The sequence below is a fragment of the Oculina patagonica genome, chromosome 1 (assembly GCF_052425735.1).
Source record: "Oculina patagonica isolate OP01 chromosome 1, crgOcupat, whole genome shotgun sequence".
Taxonomy (NCBI): Eukaryota; Metazoa; Cnidaria; class Anthozoa; order Scleractinia; family Oculinidae; genus Oculina; species Oculina patagonica.
Window position 1 is genome coordinate 38,310,284 of NC_135758.1, and position 19,004 is coordinate 38,329,287.

Consider the following 19,004-nt stretch of genomic DNA (forward strand, 5'->3'; position numbering starts at 1 on the left):
ATATTTACTGGAAAATGAGATTTGGGTCACTGGGACTGGAAATCGCAAACAAAAAACAATGGGTGGGACTGGGATTTGGGCAAAAATATTTGGGCTGGGAAATGGGATTTATACCCCCACACCACCACCTTCAGGACCCTCTATAGCCCATCCAACAGTGGTTACCACCTTATTACAGTGGGACGGTTTGTGTCTCAAAGACCCCTAGAGCTATGTCAACTGGAGTCTTGTACTCCTAGTGGGGTCATCTGCATGCCCAACAGTTCTGAGGATAGAGGCAAGACAAAGTGTGATTCCTTGGTCCTCCGGGTGTTGGGGGTTGGGCTGCTGGGGGCTGATAACCCACTCCCATAAAAATTAGACTTGTAGAAACAAGACATTCAAATCCCTATCAACATTGGCGATGCAATGAGGGCCCACAGTAGCGGGATGATGGGAAACCCAAAAGCCGACAGCTTCGAGTGTGAATCAGTAGTTCAAAACCAGGATAGGTAACAGGTGAGAATGGTTGAGGACCAAATGAGGTCAGCTGGGCCACAGTCAATCACGAGTGACAGTCAGAGCTCTAGCAACAAATGGAAGTGGATGGAAGGAGAAGGCAAGCTTTAACATTCTCCTTCCATCCATTTCCATTTGTTGCTGGAGCTCTGACAGTCCCCAGCCAAATATAGTATTTTGCCATCAAGATATCCTGTTGAGAGTCATTATTATTGGGAGCAAATAAATGATTGACTGATTGAACATCTTCTAACCTGATCAGTTCCATGACTGATTTCACTAGTCAACACCATTGTGGATTATGAAAGACAAACTAAAACAGTCAAGACTTCTACACTTCTGGAGTGTATGGTACACAGTATAAATTTTCTTGCCCTTTTATTATCAGTCTATTCCAACACAATACTTATCTACATTTATAACAGAACAAAATAATTAATATATAAAAATAAACTTTTTAAACTTCAATAAATTTGACTTCCCAAACAACGATGGGAAGATTTGAACCATGCACTGAATCCTCCAAAACACAGCTATTATTGTATATTTACAAAGTGCGAAAAGAGGAATATTTAAATAAGGAATAATATTTGGGAATAAATTGCTATAATTAAATCTTTTAATAAACTCTTGAACTTTGATGAGACCTCAATCAAACAGAACTTCAACAATCAAAACTACAGCATTAAAAACGGGAAATAAAACTGACAAAATGCTTATGGCATTGGGTTTGCCAGCCAAACTGGTAACAATGTGACCCAGTTTTTATTGAAAACTCTTCAATTGATTTTTGTTACCAAATACTGTTATATAAAGCTTTGAGTGAATCCCCACTATAAAAATAATTTAATAATAAAATGCTTATGACTATATTACTTGTCATTCTGCCATAATGTTCTAAAATGGTTTAGATCACAGAATGTTATATAACAGAAATTTGGTTCTAAACTTGGTATTATCAAATGAGACAGCTAATGGCAGCTAATTTCATGTATTGTATTGCATACCTTTTAATTTTACAAAATCTTGATGGTTTATATTGTTCTAAAATAGTTCTCTAAGATTCTTAAATGGACCTTTGATAAATGAATACTGTTAAGAAACTCTTCAACGGCATGAACAAAAGCTGTTAGCCAGATGGGTGTACCATGGATGCTTAACAACTTACAAAATATAAAAATGTAAATGTAGAAATTGTTTTATCGCAATATGATCAAGTCTTAAGTCTGTGTCAATGTATTAAACTCTGTTAACATCATCTACAATGTAACCATCTGTCATTCAATTTATAGTTACCGTATTTCTACCAAAAATAGATCTAAGTAAAGTACAGTGAAAATCACTGTCTACTGACTCTTAGATTTGTAGGTACTAAATGAACATTTCAGTTATCACGATCGGTCAGTACACCAGTACAGTACTGTGGCAGTATTTTCTTGACAATCATGTGCATCATTTGAGTTGATTTAAACCCTCGCCACAGAGATGCCAGGTTGGCGCACTCACCTGCAAAACATGGAAATTTTCATGTTTATTAACATGTTTTCTGTTTTTTATCAGTCTATCTTGTATAAGTACAGCTAACAAACAGGATTGGATAAGCATGATGCCTCAGCACAAGGCCTAAGAATGACCAACATCAAATTTCACCTCACAATATGATGGATGACAGAAGAAGAATCTTCTGACTTAAGTTGGGCATTGTTACAAACAATGTCACAATTTGTTAAATAAGTAATAATAAAAGATATATGTAGTTTAACTTACATGTAAAAGTGTCAATCACATTCTTGAACCTTCCTTGAGTTCTACATGTTGTATCTCCTGTCGCAGACCTTCAATCTTCATTTCAACCTCCTGTAGTTCATCAACACTGCCACCAGTGGCATCTGTGGGGCGGCCACACATCAAGCCTTGAAGAATACGCTTCCTGAAGGGACAAAATATATTGCCATGGAATTTCCTTGAAAATAATATTGTTGCAGCACTGGTAGTATTGTACAATATTTGTGAACAACAGTAAACAACATTCACCATAAGAGCTCTATAACCTCCTTCGCCCCCCCCCCCCCTCCTGTCACCCTGGCCCTGCGGGCTTATTTCTTTGCAAGACTTTCTGTGAAGGAGGAGGGGGCTTATTTTAAACCATACATCAGTTTAGGTAAATGAAGTGGCCTTTTTTATGTTTTAGTGCTTTTTTTTAACAGTTTTACACCGAAATAGTTACCAAAAAGCAAACATGGTAGAGCAATTACTTATAAACAAGCATAAAGTTACCTTGTTTTCTTGTTCATGAATTGTCATGATCAACCATGTTTGGAAAAGTAAGGGGGAGGCTAAATAGAAAAGGAGGGGGGGGGCTTATTAAAACGATATTTAACTTCCAGATGGGGGCTTATTAGAGAGAGGGATTTAACGAAGAGAGGGACTTGATGGAGCTTTAACAGTATTGCCATGGTTACAGACCTTCTGAACTGCATAGCCTGCAGGAGCAGCTGAAGCTCTTCAATACCCAGTTCAGTTTCTGAAAACTGATCTTCGGAACTGCTTCCTGCTTCAGATCCAAGCTGTTCCTCCTTCTGTGAAGGATAAAGTTAATAATCAGTACAATAAAAAATAAAGAATCCAAGCCAATCAATGTCAACCAAAAGGAAGTTTTTCATTTTCCAAAAAAACACTCGATAAACAACAAAATAAATAATACCAGACCTTTAGAAGCCAGTAACTTTCTCCTTCTTGCTTAAAACAATCTACTTCCTTCAACAAATTAGACATCAACTCTTCTGACTGATGATCAAAGGTTCTTAAAATCTCTGGAAGCCTGAAACGACAACAAAAAGATATTACTGTCTGCCATGTATGTACGTACAGTATACCACATTTAGCCAACTCAACCTACAACCTCTTTGACTAAGTATCACACAATATTCTGTACAATTTTGCTTGGTATTGTAAAACCGGAATCAATTTTTATATTTTTTTCTGAGAATTTGTTAAAACAGCATCCCTAGTGGGTGATAATCTTGTTTATTATTCAACACATGCGTGCGCTCCCCATATATGGTCAAAATGTTAAAGATATCTGCCATCCGTACATAACAGGTATTCTGCGATATAGGTAGGTTACGAAGATTCGTCCGAAATCTAGAAAAGCGCTGCATAATTACAGTTTTTCTTTCTGCAAAATGTGTTTCATTGACAATTTGTTGAATAATAAAACAATTATCCTGCTCAATCTTGCGGAATATCGTCTGATTTTAGCCCACTCGGCCTACGGCCTCGTCCGCTAAGTATCAGGCGATATTCCGCGCCATTTCGCAGGATAATTGTTAAATATTTATGTATATGTATACCAACCCTTCTAATTCATAAAGTGTGACAAAACTCCTGGGTACATCTCCATCCATTACACCAGGTACTCCACATCTGAAATATATGAATCAGATAAACAAAACAATTCAGATACTTTTAACACAGCATCTTCAGCCCATTTTTAGTCAAATCTAATTAACATCTCAACATTGTGCAGAAAATTTTCTCTAACCTGACAAGAACTTCAAACAGTTCCTTATTTTCTGAAAAGGACACAACCACCTTTACTATAGTTTTCTTCTTCTGACGAAGCTGAAATAAAACAAATTTATTATTTTTGTTACTACAACACAGTCCAACTCCAAAGCCTACAATATTTTTTGTTTAGTTCTGGAGTGCAGCGTGCTAACCATTTATTAGGTCATGGCAACTCCCATACAAACAGCTACATGTAGGACAAACAGTTAGAGGGGCACTGTCGCAGGGATTTTTCTGCTTTTCAGTAAAAAGTACTAAAATTGACAAACAGTTAAATGTACATGAAATGTATCTAGAACATAAAGGTGAATATATAAAGCAAATTGTGTTGAAGGAAGGAACTTAGATGGGAGCCATTGGAAGTTTTTTAGCTGTTTTCCAGGCCACAAGGGCAAAACTTGAAAAAATCAGCCTGACTTTTTCAAGTTGAGATCAAAAGTTCCTGATAGCATCACATAAATATCACTAGGTTCATCGCTTCAGTACATTGGCATAGTAACTTTGAACAAAACTGGACCACTATTGGACGAAGGATAATCCGAATAAATTCATTGTGTCCAACAATTCAGACAACAAATGAGGATCTTGATAAATAGAATGTTATATTTCGGTATAAGCTATACCATCATCAGACTAATAAAATTAACATACAAGCTAGATCTTAAATACTGTGAGTGAGGAGACGGAAACAATAAGTTTACTCAGGAGAATAGATATAGTTCTCTGCTGGATTTTAGTCCATTGTTCAGGGAAGGTGCTAGGCGTTTGATATAATAAGCCTCTTTGTATAGAAGAAGATTCCAGTTGTGATCACAGTCTAATACCGTTGTATTATCACGGACAACATGGGTGAAATATTCTTTGTCATTACTGATAGAAGGTGGAGCAATCTCAGTGTTTAAATTATCCGGTAAATTACACAAATCATGAATGAAAAGTAAATGGTTACACGTTCGTAGGTGTTTATAAATTGCGCTCTCTTTGTCAGAGATTGCGTGTTCATGTGTTCGGACGAAAAGAGTTCTGTCCGTTTTGCCGATGTACGCTGATTGGCAGCCAGGGCATTTAAATTTGTAAACAACATGCGATTTATTCAGAAGTGGAACTCGATCTTTGTTGTTCATATAAAAACATAGTTTCGTTGTTTTCTCGCGTACTCGCGTACCCATGTTGTCCGTGATAATACAACGGTATTAGACTGTGATCACAACTGGAATCTTCTTCTATACAAAGAGGCTTATTATATCAAACGCCTAGCACCTTCCCTGAACAATGGACTAAAATCCAGCAGAGAACTCTATCTATTCTCCTGAGTAAACTTATTGTTTCCGTCTCCTCACTCACAGTATTTAAGATCTAGCTTGTATGTTAATTTTATTAGTCTGATGATGGTATAGCTTATACCGAAATATAACATTCTATTTATCAAGATCCTCATTTGTTGTCTGAATTGTTGGACACAATGAATTTATTCGGATTATCCTTCGTCCTTTATGTCCTGAAACTGTCATCGGGTACTGGGTTTTGGACCACTATTCATAGATTTCTATATGTCTTTGGGCTCTTTAATTTTTAAAGTGAAGCTCATACCAGTGTCCCTTTAAATGATGACAAGTAAAGGTTTTACATACCATGGATCTCAGGAGGTCACTATCCCAGAAGAGAGCTGAGATTTCAGCACTGATGAGATATGGTTTCTTTTCATAATTGATGACATGGAAGGAATAATCACTTGTTAACTGTACCCTGAGTGAAACAAAAGCACTAAGATTGAAAACTCTGCTGTATAGTAATCACTGAGTATATAAAATGCTCCAAGCATATACTCAGTGGTGTTGACACCCTGTGCACTGCAGAAAACCACACTCTCTGTAAGCTCAAGTTTTTTGTCTATGAATTGTACAGCAGTTTCACACTCTAGATTAGTGTTCAGGCTTGCACAGTGTGGTAGAAACACATGTAGTGAAATGGCCACCATGTTCAGGGGGCAAACACGTGAGTGGATTTTTTTTCCCTGTGTATCAAAGTTTATATAGGTTCAGCATGTTTTTGTAAGTATTTCTTGCCAGTCTACACCAGTGTTTTCTTTTGGCAAGTATTTCTTAGCTTCAGGCTTTTACCCAGGATTTAAAAGGTGGGAGTCCAAAATTTTTATAAGGTCTGACTTTGTCCCCATAGGGGGGCCTGAGGAGCATGCAAGGTGTTTTTCTGCAGTTATGAGTGCAAAGGTATCAAAAGATTTCCAAATTTGCTTTAAACACCTCTGTATACAGTTATTCATATTAATTTTCTCTAAAAATTAATAATAATAATTAATGAACCTATATTGGGCAAGTATCAATCAAGGATTTTCACTTGCGCATTACAATATTTATAAAAATTTAAATTACTAAATGGCCCTAAAATAAATAAAAACACTAAAATACATGAAAAGTGTAAATTCCAATTAATAATAAAAAAATAGCTTAAAAACGCCTTCTGAAACAAATGAGTCTTAAGATACTTTTTAAAACTATTTAGTTTTACAGATAAAGTATTTCTAATAAAAATAGGAAGATCATTCCATAATTTTGGAGCAGCCATGTAAAAAAGATCTGTCACCCAGGGTAATAAAAGACTTGCATGTAGGAAAGTTTAAATTAAAGTATTCCATCATTTGACCTTAAGTTATATCTACAACTAGTATCCCTAACAGATATAAGTTCGGAAATGTAAGGCGGAGCGAGACCATGGATATAGCCTTAAACGTTAACAATAAAATCTTAAGTCAATACGAAACTTGACAGGCAACCAATGGAGTGATCTAAGGATAGGGGTAGTGGCAATATTTGCTTTGTTCTAAAACAAGGCGAGCGGCTGAGCTCTGAACTCTTTGCAATTTCTGTAGCTGACATGCAGGTAGTCTACATAATAAGCTATTACAATAGTCAATTCGACTAGAGATAAAGGCATGCATCAATGTTTGCCGTCCACAGGATTCCTGGACTCCCACCTGGCTAAAAGCCTTCTTAGCTTGAATTCTTTGTATTTCTTTATAGAAAACCGTGCAAATGTGCAATATATATTAGTTCTGGTGACTAAATTTTTGTATTTGGTGACTATATTTTCTTTCCTTGTTGAGGACTTGAAATTTTGTTTAATTTTGAGCCCTGTGATAAAAGTTAGCTTACCTCTTTATGTAACCCTCAGGCTGGCTGCCACCAGATGTATCCAACTCCAAATCCAACTCCTGATTTATTTTTTCCATGAAATCTAAATCATCTGTGCACACAGGTGAATTTGGCTGTAATCCTGAACTGTCTAAACATTCAGCAGAATATTGACAAATAATAAACAAATATCCATAATTATTTACTGTTACAGTATATAGCATAACATGTCATTTTCACATTGTTAAAAGGTCTTTTAACATACTTTGGTGTGGCTGCAAATTCACAAGTTGATTGGTGTATGGAGCTGACTGATTCAACCAGCTGGAAGAGAACGCATAAGAAATGACAAGTTATTATGTCAAATATACAAGTCTCAAAAGGCAAAGTAAGGCTTTGATTCTATTTCAATGCATGTCAGATGTTTGTGGAGGCTAATGACCATAAGGTAAAGGTAAAGTCGGTGTCCAAACCAACTGGCCCATACAGCCGGAGCTTATCCTGGGTTCCGTAGCATTATCTACTAGGAGTATTGCTACACCCCCCTAGGTGGGATGCTAGTCCATTGCAGGGTTACCCCCCAGCAGTAAATTCGCCGGTACCCATTTATACACCTGGGTGGAGAGAGGCACTGTGAGAGTAAAGTGTCTTGCCCAAGAACACAACGCAACACCCTAGTCTACCCCAGCCAGGCCTCGAATCTGGGCTGTTCAACTCCGAGTCGAGCGCGCTAACCATTAGGCAACCACGCCTCACACAATGGTTTAAAATAAATTAAATTCATCATCCACTTAAAGTTCTTTTCAGTTGACTACATTAAATTTTATTTACCAAATGTATGCACTGACAAACGGAATTTTACATCATGATCATTAGCCTCCTCAGTCATTATTTTGACATCAAACTTGTATTAAGATTGTAATGATCGGGTAAGATGAAGGAAGACAAGTACACATGTTCACTCTCAGACATGTTCCCTCTTAGATGTAATTCAGTCACCATAACCTTATTCTCAGATGATCATGTTACATAGGTAGTAAATTATTAAATCACATATCAATGATGTAATCGCTACAAAAATGAAATCAAGTGAAATCAATTTTAAAAACCTGCCTTGTAATGTTCTGTTGGTAGGTTGTTTCAATTGACAGCGGGAAGTCTAAGAATTAAAGGAGACAACAGTTAGTGAGACATAAACGAAAAGCATTCAAATTCATAATCTAACTCAGTCATTTCTTCATTTTTTTTGCAACGATGAATAAAAATCTGTCCGACCACAATTTTGTTTTGTCCGACCGAGATGGTGACTTAGTAGGACATAGTGTCCTTTCAAGTGAAAAAAAATTATTTGCAGCCCTGCTCTATGTATGTACCCAGGGCTTTCATTAAGGGCTGTACCCGTAACATCTGTTACAGCTGAGTCCACTCGATGTTACAGGTGAAGATGTCAATTGGTGTTAAGTTAAACTTCAAAGCTGTGCTCTTGAGGTAATTGCAGGGTGCCCGAAGGCTCTTATGTAAGGAATCTTGGATGTCCAGCTTTTAAAGAGCTTTTATAAAATCAAAGTTACCTAAGTCACCCAAAGTAGCAAAAGTAACTCCCCTCTGGCATCCGGTCCCTGCTAGAGCACAGCCCTGCACTTGCATAGAGAGTGAAATGCTAGGGGGATAACTTCAATATAACAGCTGCTCAAAAACTTGACGACAGGCCTGTGTACCTAAGTGTAACAAGTTTACAATGCTAACCTGGAAGAACGGAATGATTTGTGGATGGCGCACACAGAGCAGGAATGGCTTGCTGGTTTAAGTACAGCTGCTGTTCTGGGGTGAGAAGGGAGAGGCCTGGGGCTGCCTGCTGATTCTGCTGCTGCTGTTTTTGCTCATCTTCTCTGTCATGATTCTGAAAGAAGAAAAAAACTATTATAAATATATAGATTAAGCAACAAGTCGCAGCGACAGGTCTCTGGGACAAGTCACTCTGTGTGAACTACTTCAAAACAAGTCTCTGCGACAAGGCGCTTGTTTGTTGCACACACAGCAAGTTTTTGAAGAGTGGGAATGTGACTAGTTTTCCAATTCGATATGGCAAAAATACATGATGCTCTCTCATTTGTTAATTTTCATTTTGTCGCAGCGACTTGTTGCACAAGTGTACACACGCTGCAACAATGCTGCTTTCGCTCATTTTGTCGCTGCAATCAGTTGCACAAATTCAAACTGGTTTGAATTTGTGCGACTGATCACAGTGACGAAATTCTGTCGCACTTTGTCATGTGTCACAAATTTTGTCACATCACTGTGACAAAATTCTGTCACACTATGCCACATGAGGCGACATGTTGCAGCGACTTGTCCCCTAGTGTGTCCCGACCTTAAAAGTAGGGTTCCCCGGTAATTTACATTACCCTTGCAGTCAACTTAACAAAAAAACAACATGTGACCTCAATGAGTTCTACACCCAGCAGACATCATGTATTAACAGCTGTCATTTGACCATAACGTGGAAGCCCAGTATCAAAGAGGTAAGCTGATGTAAACCTTGACATTAACCTACATACATTAACCTTGACATTAGCCATGCATGATTCTCCTGTTTCTGTGGATTTTCTATGGCTATGGGACTCCACTCTGCAGCGCTTTGGGCTGCTGTGGAGCTCTACTATGAAAAGTAAACACTAAATAGAGGAGCGGTGGTGGACGTGGTAGGTTTGTTCCACTAGAAACTACAATCTTGAGTATGGTCTGTGGCTGTGCAATAGAAATCTGAGAAGAGGACAAAATGGTAACAGGGGCAGAGGGTGATATTTTACACAAAATTGTTTTAAAATTAAAAATCAATGTTGAAACTGCTGTAGTTTTGATTATGATTGTACCTGTCCAGCAGGAGATAACGGCACAGGAGAATTATCAGGGCAGAAAATGGCATAATTCTCTGCTACAAGTTCATCATTGATGTGAACATCATCCTGGGCATTTGTGTCACACAAACAAAGGGACAATGTACCTTCCTGTTGAGAAAAAAGGTTTAACAGCATAGTTCGATTGCTACTAGTTCATCATTGATGTGAACATCATCCTCAGTATTTGTGTCCCACAAAGAAAGATAACATGTACCTTCCTGTTGAGAACAAAGTGGTTATTTAAACACTATGAAACACTATAAGACAGTAATGGCCAAAAATCCTCTAAGGAATTCAGTAATTAACCCTTCTCCTCCCCTTCTGGTCACATCTTTTTGATTGCCATTTGGTGGCCATATATGGTCATTTATTTCTGTCTTTCAGCCCCTTCAGGCTCTGCTCACCCTGGGTCTTTGTTCCCCTCTTGCAGCCCCTCTACACCCACCTGAAGAAAAAGTCTTGAGCAAGAGTCTGCCTGCCTCATAACTGTAAACAAACCTTCAAGGGCAGGGGGTAATTTCAAACATGTTTTACAGCCTGACAGATCTAGCTTCGGGGGTGCTGGGGGTGCGCATCCCTCCCTGAGATGAACTACGGCTTTGTATTTGCTTTTAAAATTGTTAAAATCATCATTCAGTTAAGCCATTCCTTAGTAGTGCACCCCCTCCAAAGAAAAATCCTGGATCTGCTCAAGCCTGCATTAATCAAACAAAATATAAATACCGTAATGATAAATGTTACATTTAGGATAACGATCATTCCCTACCTTCACGCCGCAAACAATGGCTACCAGGTGCTTATAGTTCTTTGTCAAATGATAAAACCTATGACTAGACCCAGGTGACCATTCCTCACACTAGCGTATTAAAACAAACAAAATTTCAATAAGCATTTTTTCATTAAAACATTTACATGTACATCTGATCAGTAGATAAGAAAGTCTTGAAAAAAGTGATGACTACATTTACCCAGACTTGACCGAGATCACACAGCACTAAATTATTATAATTTGTGTTTAATGTCACACACAATCGAAAGGACACCGTTTATGTGGGAGAAAGGAAGGGGGAATAAGTGTTGTCCTGGACCCGAGAGCTGCCTGCCATGGGCGAGGCCAGTACTCGGGGCTAGTGTCAGCGAGTGGCATATAAGACCGTGAGATGGGTGTCACGGGGCACAGAGGCAGGGTGGCGTGTACCTATGCCAAGCTCCTGGAGGGATGGTAGCGAGGGGAAGTGGATGTGTCCACCCTTTTTTCACCCAAGCTAAGGCAACCCAGGTATAGCTTCAGTGTGGGACTGAAGGGTTGTCACCAGCAACACTTATCCCCCAAACCGTTTATTAAAGAACAACAACAACTAAAATGGTATTACAAAAATCGCTTTTTTTATATATATAAACTATAGATAAACTGGATATAACATCACAAATGAAACAGATGTAAACTAGTAGCCTACAAGAAATGCTTTGTCTGAGTGGCAACAGTAGAGCTATGAGATAAATGCGGAGGGTGGGTGGGGAAATAAACGCTTGAGTCCAGCAGCTTAACTGAATTGCAAGTGAAGATCGTCTGTGATCACAAGAGTAAACAGGGGAAGGCTGTGTGGATCTGATTGGCCGACAATCTGTGAACGCGTGCAAGCTTATCATTCATTGGCCAGTATAAATAGAGGGAGATACAAGTACATGTATACGGTTCAAAGAGCGGGGTACAGATTGCCAGAAAAACACATCCACGGGGAGAGCAAGGTTTAATTGAGCTAAACATTAACTCCAGTTTATGCTTTGGCAAAAACAGCCAACAATACTACACAATCCATATCACTGAGAAGAAACATTTCCATACCAGCAAACCTTTACATAAATTATTTTGGCTATCTGGGTGACAAAAAACAACAAATGGGTGATAACTGTTGAAAATTGCTGTTTTTGATGAAGACACATTGCCTTACTAACACCAATTGGAGCTGTTAAAATAAATATTGTGTACTTTGCCATCAACATTTGCAATCTAGAAATACATAATTCAATTTTTTTTACTTCCCAAGTTGTCCCTGATATGTACTCTTTACATTGAGCTTTAAACTTGAAATAACCTTACCCCTCCAAATGGTTGGATGTAGGCTAACTTGCTGGGTAGTGCTTGAGCTGGCAGTTTAATAAATTGTGTCCTGACAACATAATTTGAAAAAAAAAAACATTTAAGTGATTATGAAGTCAAACAATCACCGCCAACAACAAATTATGACCATATAATAACTTATTAATAAATATTACGACATTCTAGCCCATAGTTGTGTGCTTAGAATTAATGGCCTTGAGCAAAAGGCTAGGCTAGGAATTTTATTAGAGTGGTTTACACTTGGGTGTCAAAAGTAATTTGGTTTTGCATTACTATGCTTAGTGATTGCTTTAAAAAACTCCTGCCACTTTCCCAACTAATCAGAAGTACACAATGTACAACAAAAACAAATCATGACTTGCTCAGCCACTAACAAATCAAAATCTAAAACTATGTACTGCTTCTCATAATTATTGCAACGTTCTAACAGCTTTAGAAACTAAGCATGTGTTCAGTACAATAAATTTTCCTCACCGTAGAACTCGTAGACTTGACAGTGGCAATCTAGCTGTATTTCCATAATCCACATAAAAGACCTGTAAACAACAGCACAAACAGCAGAGTGAGTATAAGTGCACACATGTATAAAGACATTGTGAATCTCTAATATGTCCTGTTCAGTCAAGTCAGTCTATTTCTGGGGGGTCTCCACTTTTGTCAAATATGAAGAAACCTTAATTTTATGGTAAGTCTTTATGAGCTTAGTGACCCACAACGGGTGCCCAACTTTGGTTTCTCAGGTACAGTAGAAGTATGGAGGACTACTCCCCTGGGATATGATGCTAGTCCACTGCAGGTTAACCCCCCACCCTACCCCCCAATCCAATACTCCTTCTTTAGGAGGAGAGGAGCACTGTGAAACTTAAGTGTCTTGGCCAATAAAACAATACAATAACCGTGCCTAGACCACTTAGTCTGTCTTCCATAGCCACTGCAGGGTGAAGAATACGTTTGTTTATGATGGATCACATGTTAAAAGAGAGAACTTTGATTACAGCTGGCTGACATTCAGTTTGATTTGGAATTTATTAACCAGGAAATAAAAATGTGTACTTTGCTTAGAACGCACCTCTATGCTGTCTGCAGATTGTATGCCAACAACCAGTCCACGATACCAGGATCCGTCTTCATACAGTGCACAGCAGGCCTTGGAAATCATTTACAATAAAATTAAGTCATGAATATCATACTACTTAGTCTTAACATTATAAAAATATGTAGCCAGAGTTACCAGACAAATCACTCAATTTGTTAGGTTCTCCTTGATGGATGCCTAAGATTCACCATTCCAGTGCCAAGTCACCATTATTTTTCATGTCTAGTATCTCTGGCACTGATCTTTGTTGATATGTATTTTTCTTTGTAACTGGTACTTAACATACACTCCTTTGAATTCAAGTTCTGAGAATTTTCTGCTACACAAAACAAGACAACAAAATATATCTGCTTCAAAATGAATTGATATCTTTTTGTTTACTAGGCAAGTTACCTGTTGAAAACTTTTGGGAATGAAAATTTAATGTTATACAACAAACTTATTTAAGATTTATTGTTTGAAGTTACCATTGGAATGCCCAAAATGATTTTCTTGTCTAAACCCACCTGGCCAACTGAAACAAACCACCCAGGCATCTTGTATCTTGCACTTTCACGACTTGAATAAAACTGTCTGCAAACAAAGACACAACCTAACTTATAAGACTATCCTATGTAACTACTTTGTAACTCCAGAAAGTTTTGGATGAACAAGCAACAGCTTTCGGCACTGGGTTTTATGGGATCATTGAAATTTGGGTAACCAAGGTGGGCTATGATTGGTTAATAATCCATTGCCTTTGAAAAACATCATTCACACATGTACTCATGCTGGATAAAACCGACCTTATCCTTGAAGAACTTTGAGTGCCAAAACTAGGTACTTACCCCCCTCAAAGTTTCTGGTAACAAATAGCCAAACCCTTCTCAAACCTCAGAAGATTTCTTTTTGTTGCTCCGTACAGAACACATAATTTACAGTGAGTGAGATCAGACTTAAATCAAATAAATTAATATTTAGCAAAACTTGCCTCATGTCTTCTGTTAAATCTTCAAGCTTTGGCCAGTTCTCAATCAACATCACCCAAAACTGATGAGGATGAACAACATTGGTGACACAGACTTCAAGGTATCCACACTCAGGGAGCTTGATTTTTGAATAGTAGATTCCTCTGCCTACACCATCAGGTAAATTGAGTGGATTTCCAGGGACACTAGGTGGGACAGGATCTTTGCGAATTTCTGCAGGAGCAGCCTGAGCTGGAACCTCACCATTTGTTTTTGTATGGTCCTTTTCGTTTTCTGAGTGAATCAACAAAGAACATGTACCACATAGCTTCCAATTAGTTAACTATTCGCAACATGGTGCTTATTACACAGATTAAGTACAATTGCAAGGGCCGTACGAGAGCTCTTTACAGTAATCAAAGTCTCCTTCAAACCATCCCTTTTTTACCATCCCTTGCACCCCCCCCCCCCTCCCGCAGTAACTTTGCCGGTACCCATTTATATACCTGGGTGGAGAGAGGCACTATGAGAGAAAAGTGTCTTGCCTAAGCACACAACGCAGTGCCCTGGCCAGGTCTTGAACCTTGACCGCTCGATCCGGAGTCCGGCGCACAAACCATTAAGCCACCACGCCTCCCATAATAGCTCTTTACAGTACAGAACAGAAAAGACCAAGGGCTGATGTTTTCCTTGTACAGTCCCACAAAAGAGCGGTAGAAACTTTACCCTTTCCAACACTTAGAAAATATTGGGCCAGCAATAGAGCATTGTGATAACAAAGATGTTTCATTTATTCCTGTGCATACTACCTTTTCTGACTTCGAAAAGTAGCCAGTCCAGCTTTGTAGGTCGCTCTATTCGTACAACATCTGGCATTGCAGACATAAATTCTACAACACTCATGAAACCTAACTGCTTGATGTTGAGCTCTTTATTATAAAGATTCTGAAATAGGAAGTTACATGAACATTAAATTTTATTGCAATATTTATTCCAAATCTGGAACAGAGTGCAAAAGAAATCTTGTATTTAATTAAAGAAATTTAAGCTTGCAACAATAATCATTTTCTTACCTTGTATTCTATTGGAAATCTAGCAGCCCATACACCATTTGGTCTTCTAGCTAGCACCTACACAGGACAAAAAAAGCAAGCAGTTAATCATTTCTTCACTTTGATAAGAAACCCTTTTCTCTTCCAGGAATCAGAATGAAAAATGAGGTCTGCAAGGTTGGTACCAATACAGAGTGTGTAAGACTGTCATTCTTATTCATGTACCTGTCGACATTCCTGTTGTATTTTTTCATCAATTCCACTGTTTTTATCTAGCTTGGCTTTAATTGAAGAAGCAGATTCCTCCTTTCTCTTTACCGGCTCTGTTTTGCTGTTTGTACTGTTATTAGGTGTATGACTGTAGTTTCTTTTTTCAGCAGTAGATTGAGAAATAGTTGAAGCACTTTCAGTCCTCATTGAGAAACTATCACCAGGATCAGGTGCTTTAATACCTAAACAAAGAAAAAAAGAAGTTAATTTAATTAAGTACCACATCTATTAGTAGAATGGATGTCACCAAGTTTTTTTTATACTTAATTTGCTCCAGTAGGTCCAACTTCCAAGAGATATAGTGGTTCCAGATTCAAGCCCTGACCAGGGTCTTTATGTTGTGTTCTTGGGCAAGACCCTTTTCTCTCACAGTGCCTCTCTCCACCCAGGTGTACAAATGGGTACCAACCAACTGTTCGTATAACCAGACAAAATACTGGGATGGGGAGAGGGAAGAGGGGAGAGGTAACATGCAACGAACTAACATCTAATCCAGGGAACGTAGAAACACACCTAGCTGCTTCATTATAAAGAGAGCAGATTTACCTGGCTTGTAAAGACTAACCCTGACAGACCCGGTTTCACGTAGCATTACTAAGCCTAGCAGAATTTGTCAAATGGCAGAAAGGGTTACGTGATACTGGTTTAATTTCCCAATTGATACAATGTAGATGAAAGTTAATTTACAGGAGTAAAAATTCATATTTTTAGAAAGAACCTTGTACTGGACCCTCTTTAAAGGGGCTAGGTCACAGTATTTTAGGTAATTCTATTTATTTTCATTAATTGGGAGCTCTTAACTTTAAATTGGCAATGCAAAAGTATTTTATTGGAAAAATCATGTGGCCACATAACAAACAAGGATGATTTTCCAGCACTGTAAATGACACTTTCATGCAAATTGAGGTAAACTTAAAAAAGTCAGGCTGACATTTTTCATGTTTACCCAAACGCAATCCATTTTAATCTTCTCAAATTTTGTCCATCCATGCCTTTTCTTGGCCTCTCTGTGTTTCTTTTGAGTTCTTCTATAGTTTTAAGCCATTCTTGTGATATCTCAGTTAATTCTGGTCAGTTGGTCAGTGCCGAAATTGCCTAAAATTGCGGTACTCCCATATGTGGCCTATATAGGTATGTGCCGCGCCGCCCGATAGGGTATGGTTTTTGAGGTTCTCGGTCCTTAAATAGGGTATCATTTTTGCTCCTTTTGGCAATGAGTTCCCGGTGTGATCCTTAGATAGGGTACCTAAATTCTATAAGCTAAAATAAACGCCCAGCTAAAACAAAAAAGGTATCTTAAAACTGAATTTTCTGTTCAGGTATTAGTAAAGCGATTTTATAGAGATTTGTGTCTTGCCGTGCGCGATTAGCCGTTATTTGGGTCGTCATGGAACGCTTCTCCTCCCCTTGAATAGGGTCTCATTTTTCGGTTTTGGGCCTTAAAAAGGGTATCAATTTTCGCTTTCTTTATCCTTAAATAGGGTCAGGGTTTAAGAACCTTGGCGGCACACCCCTATCCGAAATTTATGGGAGTACCCCCCCCCCCCCGGGTTTGTATGCCTCTTTGTCACTTACATACCTGAATTTACTACTTCATTTCCTTTCCCATAAACTCTGTAACCTCCACCTTTCATGTCTTCAATCCTCACTATATCAGGTACAGACTCAAGAAGATGACCAAGTGATTTAAATCTCAGTCTTTCATAAATAAGTTCCTCACCAAACCTTCGTTTAAATGCTATGGCAAACATAGAACCAAGTATCCCTGAAGGAAACTGACTCAAAAGTTCTTTTATACGCATTCTTATAAAATGGGGTACAATCGGAATTGGCTCTGGACGATATGTAGTGACGCGTGTTTTTCTCTTGGCAGAACTTTTCTTTTGTCTTGCAACTAGACTAGCTATGTGTCTTGTGGTAGCATCAGCAATACCTAAAATTGAAAGTTATACAAAATTAATAAAAAATTTAAAATGAAAACTGCAGAATGCATGCAAACTGTTTATGGTCACCTTAAACTAAACAGAACGAAGAGGGGGGAGTGATAAAAAAAAAAAAAACACAGACTAGAAAGAAAATAAACCCAAAAAGTATTTTTAACTTAGGTTTCAGATTTAATAAAAAAAAATTAATTAGATCAATATTCCCTTTCCTTTATGAAATGAATATTCAAGTATGTTGCCTTTTCCAGGGATAGGGAATTAAAGTAAAAACACAAATCTCCAAGAGAAATGTCAGGAGGTGGGGAGGGTATTTACTTTTGGTTAAGGATGGGCCGATACAGGTTTTTTCAAAACGATACGATATCGATACAATATTTGCCTTTTTTCTCGATATCGATATTGATATTATGACGTCATTTCTAAATTGACATCATTGGTATGTCACATGATTTGTCTGACCATACAAAGGACAGTCCTGGCATTATAAATATTAGCCAGGAATTTTGATTTTTGGTCTGTTTGTTTCACTGTGGACAAGATCAAGTCAAGGTAATAAAAAAATCCAAATATTGACAAGAAAATCAATATTTGTTTGCGCAAAAGTGCATTTTTAAACCATGGGTGCTGACCAGAAGACCGCAGGCTCAGGTCACGTGTGCAGTATCGAAAACGTATCGAAAGTGCGATATTTTTCGAAAGTATCAATACTTTTCAAAATTGTCAAAATATCGATGTATCGAATATTTGGTTTCGAGTATCGGCCCATCCTTACTTTTGGTTTAAAATTTTTCAGACCAGTTTGATTTTCATTATTCTCATATTTATTATCATATTCTCAAACTAAAGAATTTAAATCAAAGATAAATTGAAACCACAATAGTTATAGTAAGAATTGAATCCCACATAACCAGTTTTCAAGAACTGCATGGATTAGAGTTTTATTGATTTTTTTACATCCAAGTCCCTGTGACTGTGGTTATAACCAAAATAATTTTAACATGCATAAAATCACTCCGCATTAATTAGCACCAAGTGGAAGCGAATTTTCTTATTAATTCCAAGCAGTTATCAACCTTGAATATAAAATGACACGACAAACGCTTACTGGGCCAAAGTAGAAAGCCAGAACTTGAATATAAACAGTGCTCTTACCTCGAAGAATCAAGACGCCATTTTCCCAGGTTGGCCGCGTAACATTTGGTAAGTCTTTGAGCAGGTCTATTGGAGTTTTGTAGCCCAATTCACGAAAAGGAAGCGGCTTTTTTATCATGTTATTATAATCTGTTTGCATTTCAGCCACAGTGAGGCCATTTGGTGCAGAAATGAGAAGAGCGCGAACATGTTTGGTGACCTCCTTGCGAAGGACTTCCTTGGCATCATTTCCACGTGATAACGTCTCGTCGCTCTTCGCCGCCATCGTTTTTGCTCCTAGCATGTCACTTTATGGCCTAAACTTC

The 19,004-nt window shown here is 38.1% G+C and overlaps 1 protein-coding gene across 2 annotated transcripts; it reads right to left on the reverse strand.

The window, feature by feature from the left end:
- Positions 1-873: 873 nt before the first annotated feature.
- LOC144629376 (tudor domain-containing protein 5-like) lies at positions 874-18,999 on the reverse strand. 2 transcript variants are annotated; one of them, XM_078487601.1, is made up of 23 exons: positions 18,700-18,999; positions 17,184-17,537; positions 15,560-15,786; positions 15,356-15,412; positions 15,092-15,227; positions 14,306-14,576; positions 13,842-13,908; positions 13,309-13,386; positions 12,714-12,775; positions 12,219-12,288; positions 10,884-10,973; positions 10,091-10,225; positions 8,964-9,117; positions 8,331-8,376; positions 7,483-7,541; positions 7,239-7,368; positions 5,700-5,814; positions 4,043-4,122; positions 3,856-3,924; positions 3,208-3,319; positions 2,965-3,077; positions 2,266-2,428; positions 874-2,004 (listed from the first exon to the last, which is right to left on the reverse strand). In XM_078487601.1, exons 1-22 carry the CDS (start codon positions 18,980-18,982, stop codon positions 2,281-2,283), a joined length of 2,856 nt encoding a protein of 951 aa, XP_078343727.1. In that variant the 5' UTR covers positions 18,983-18,999; the 3' UTR covers positions 874-2,004; positions 2,266-2,280. The 2 variants fall into 2 exon arrangements, with proteins under 2 accessions (XP_078343727.1, XP_078343728.1); XM_078487602.1 differs by having other exon boundaries at positions 13,842-13,904; positions 14,302-14,576.
- Positions 19,000-19,004: the final 5 nt, after the last annotated feature.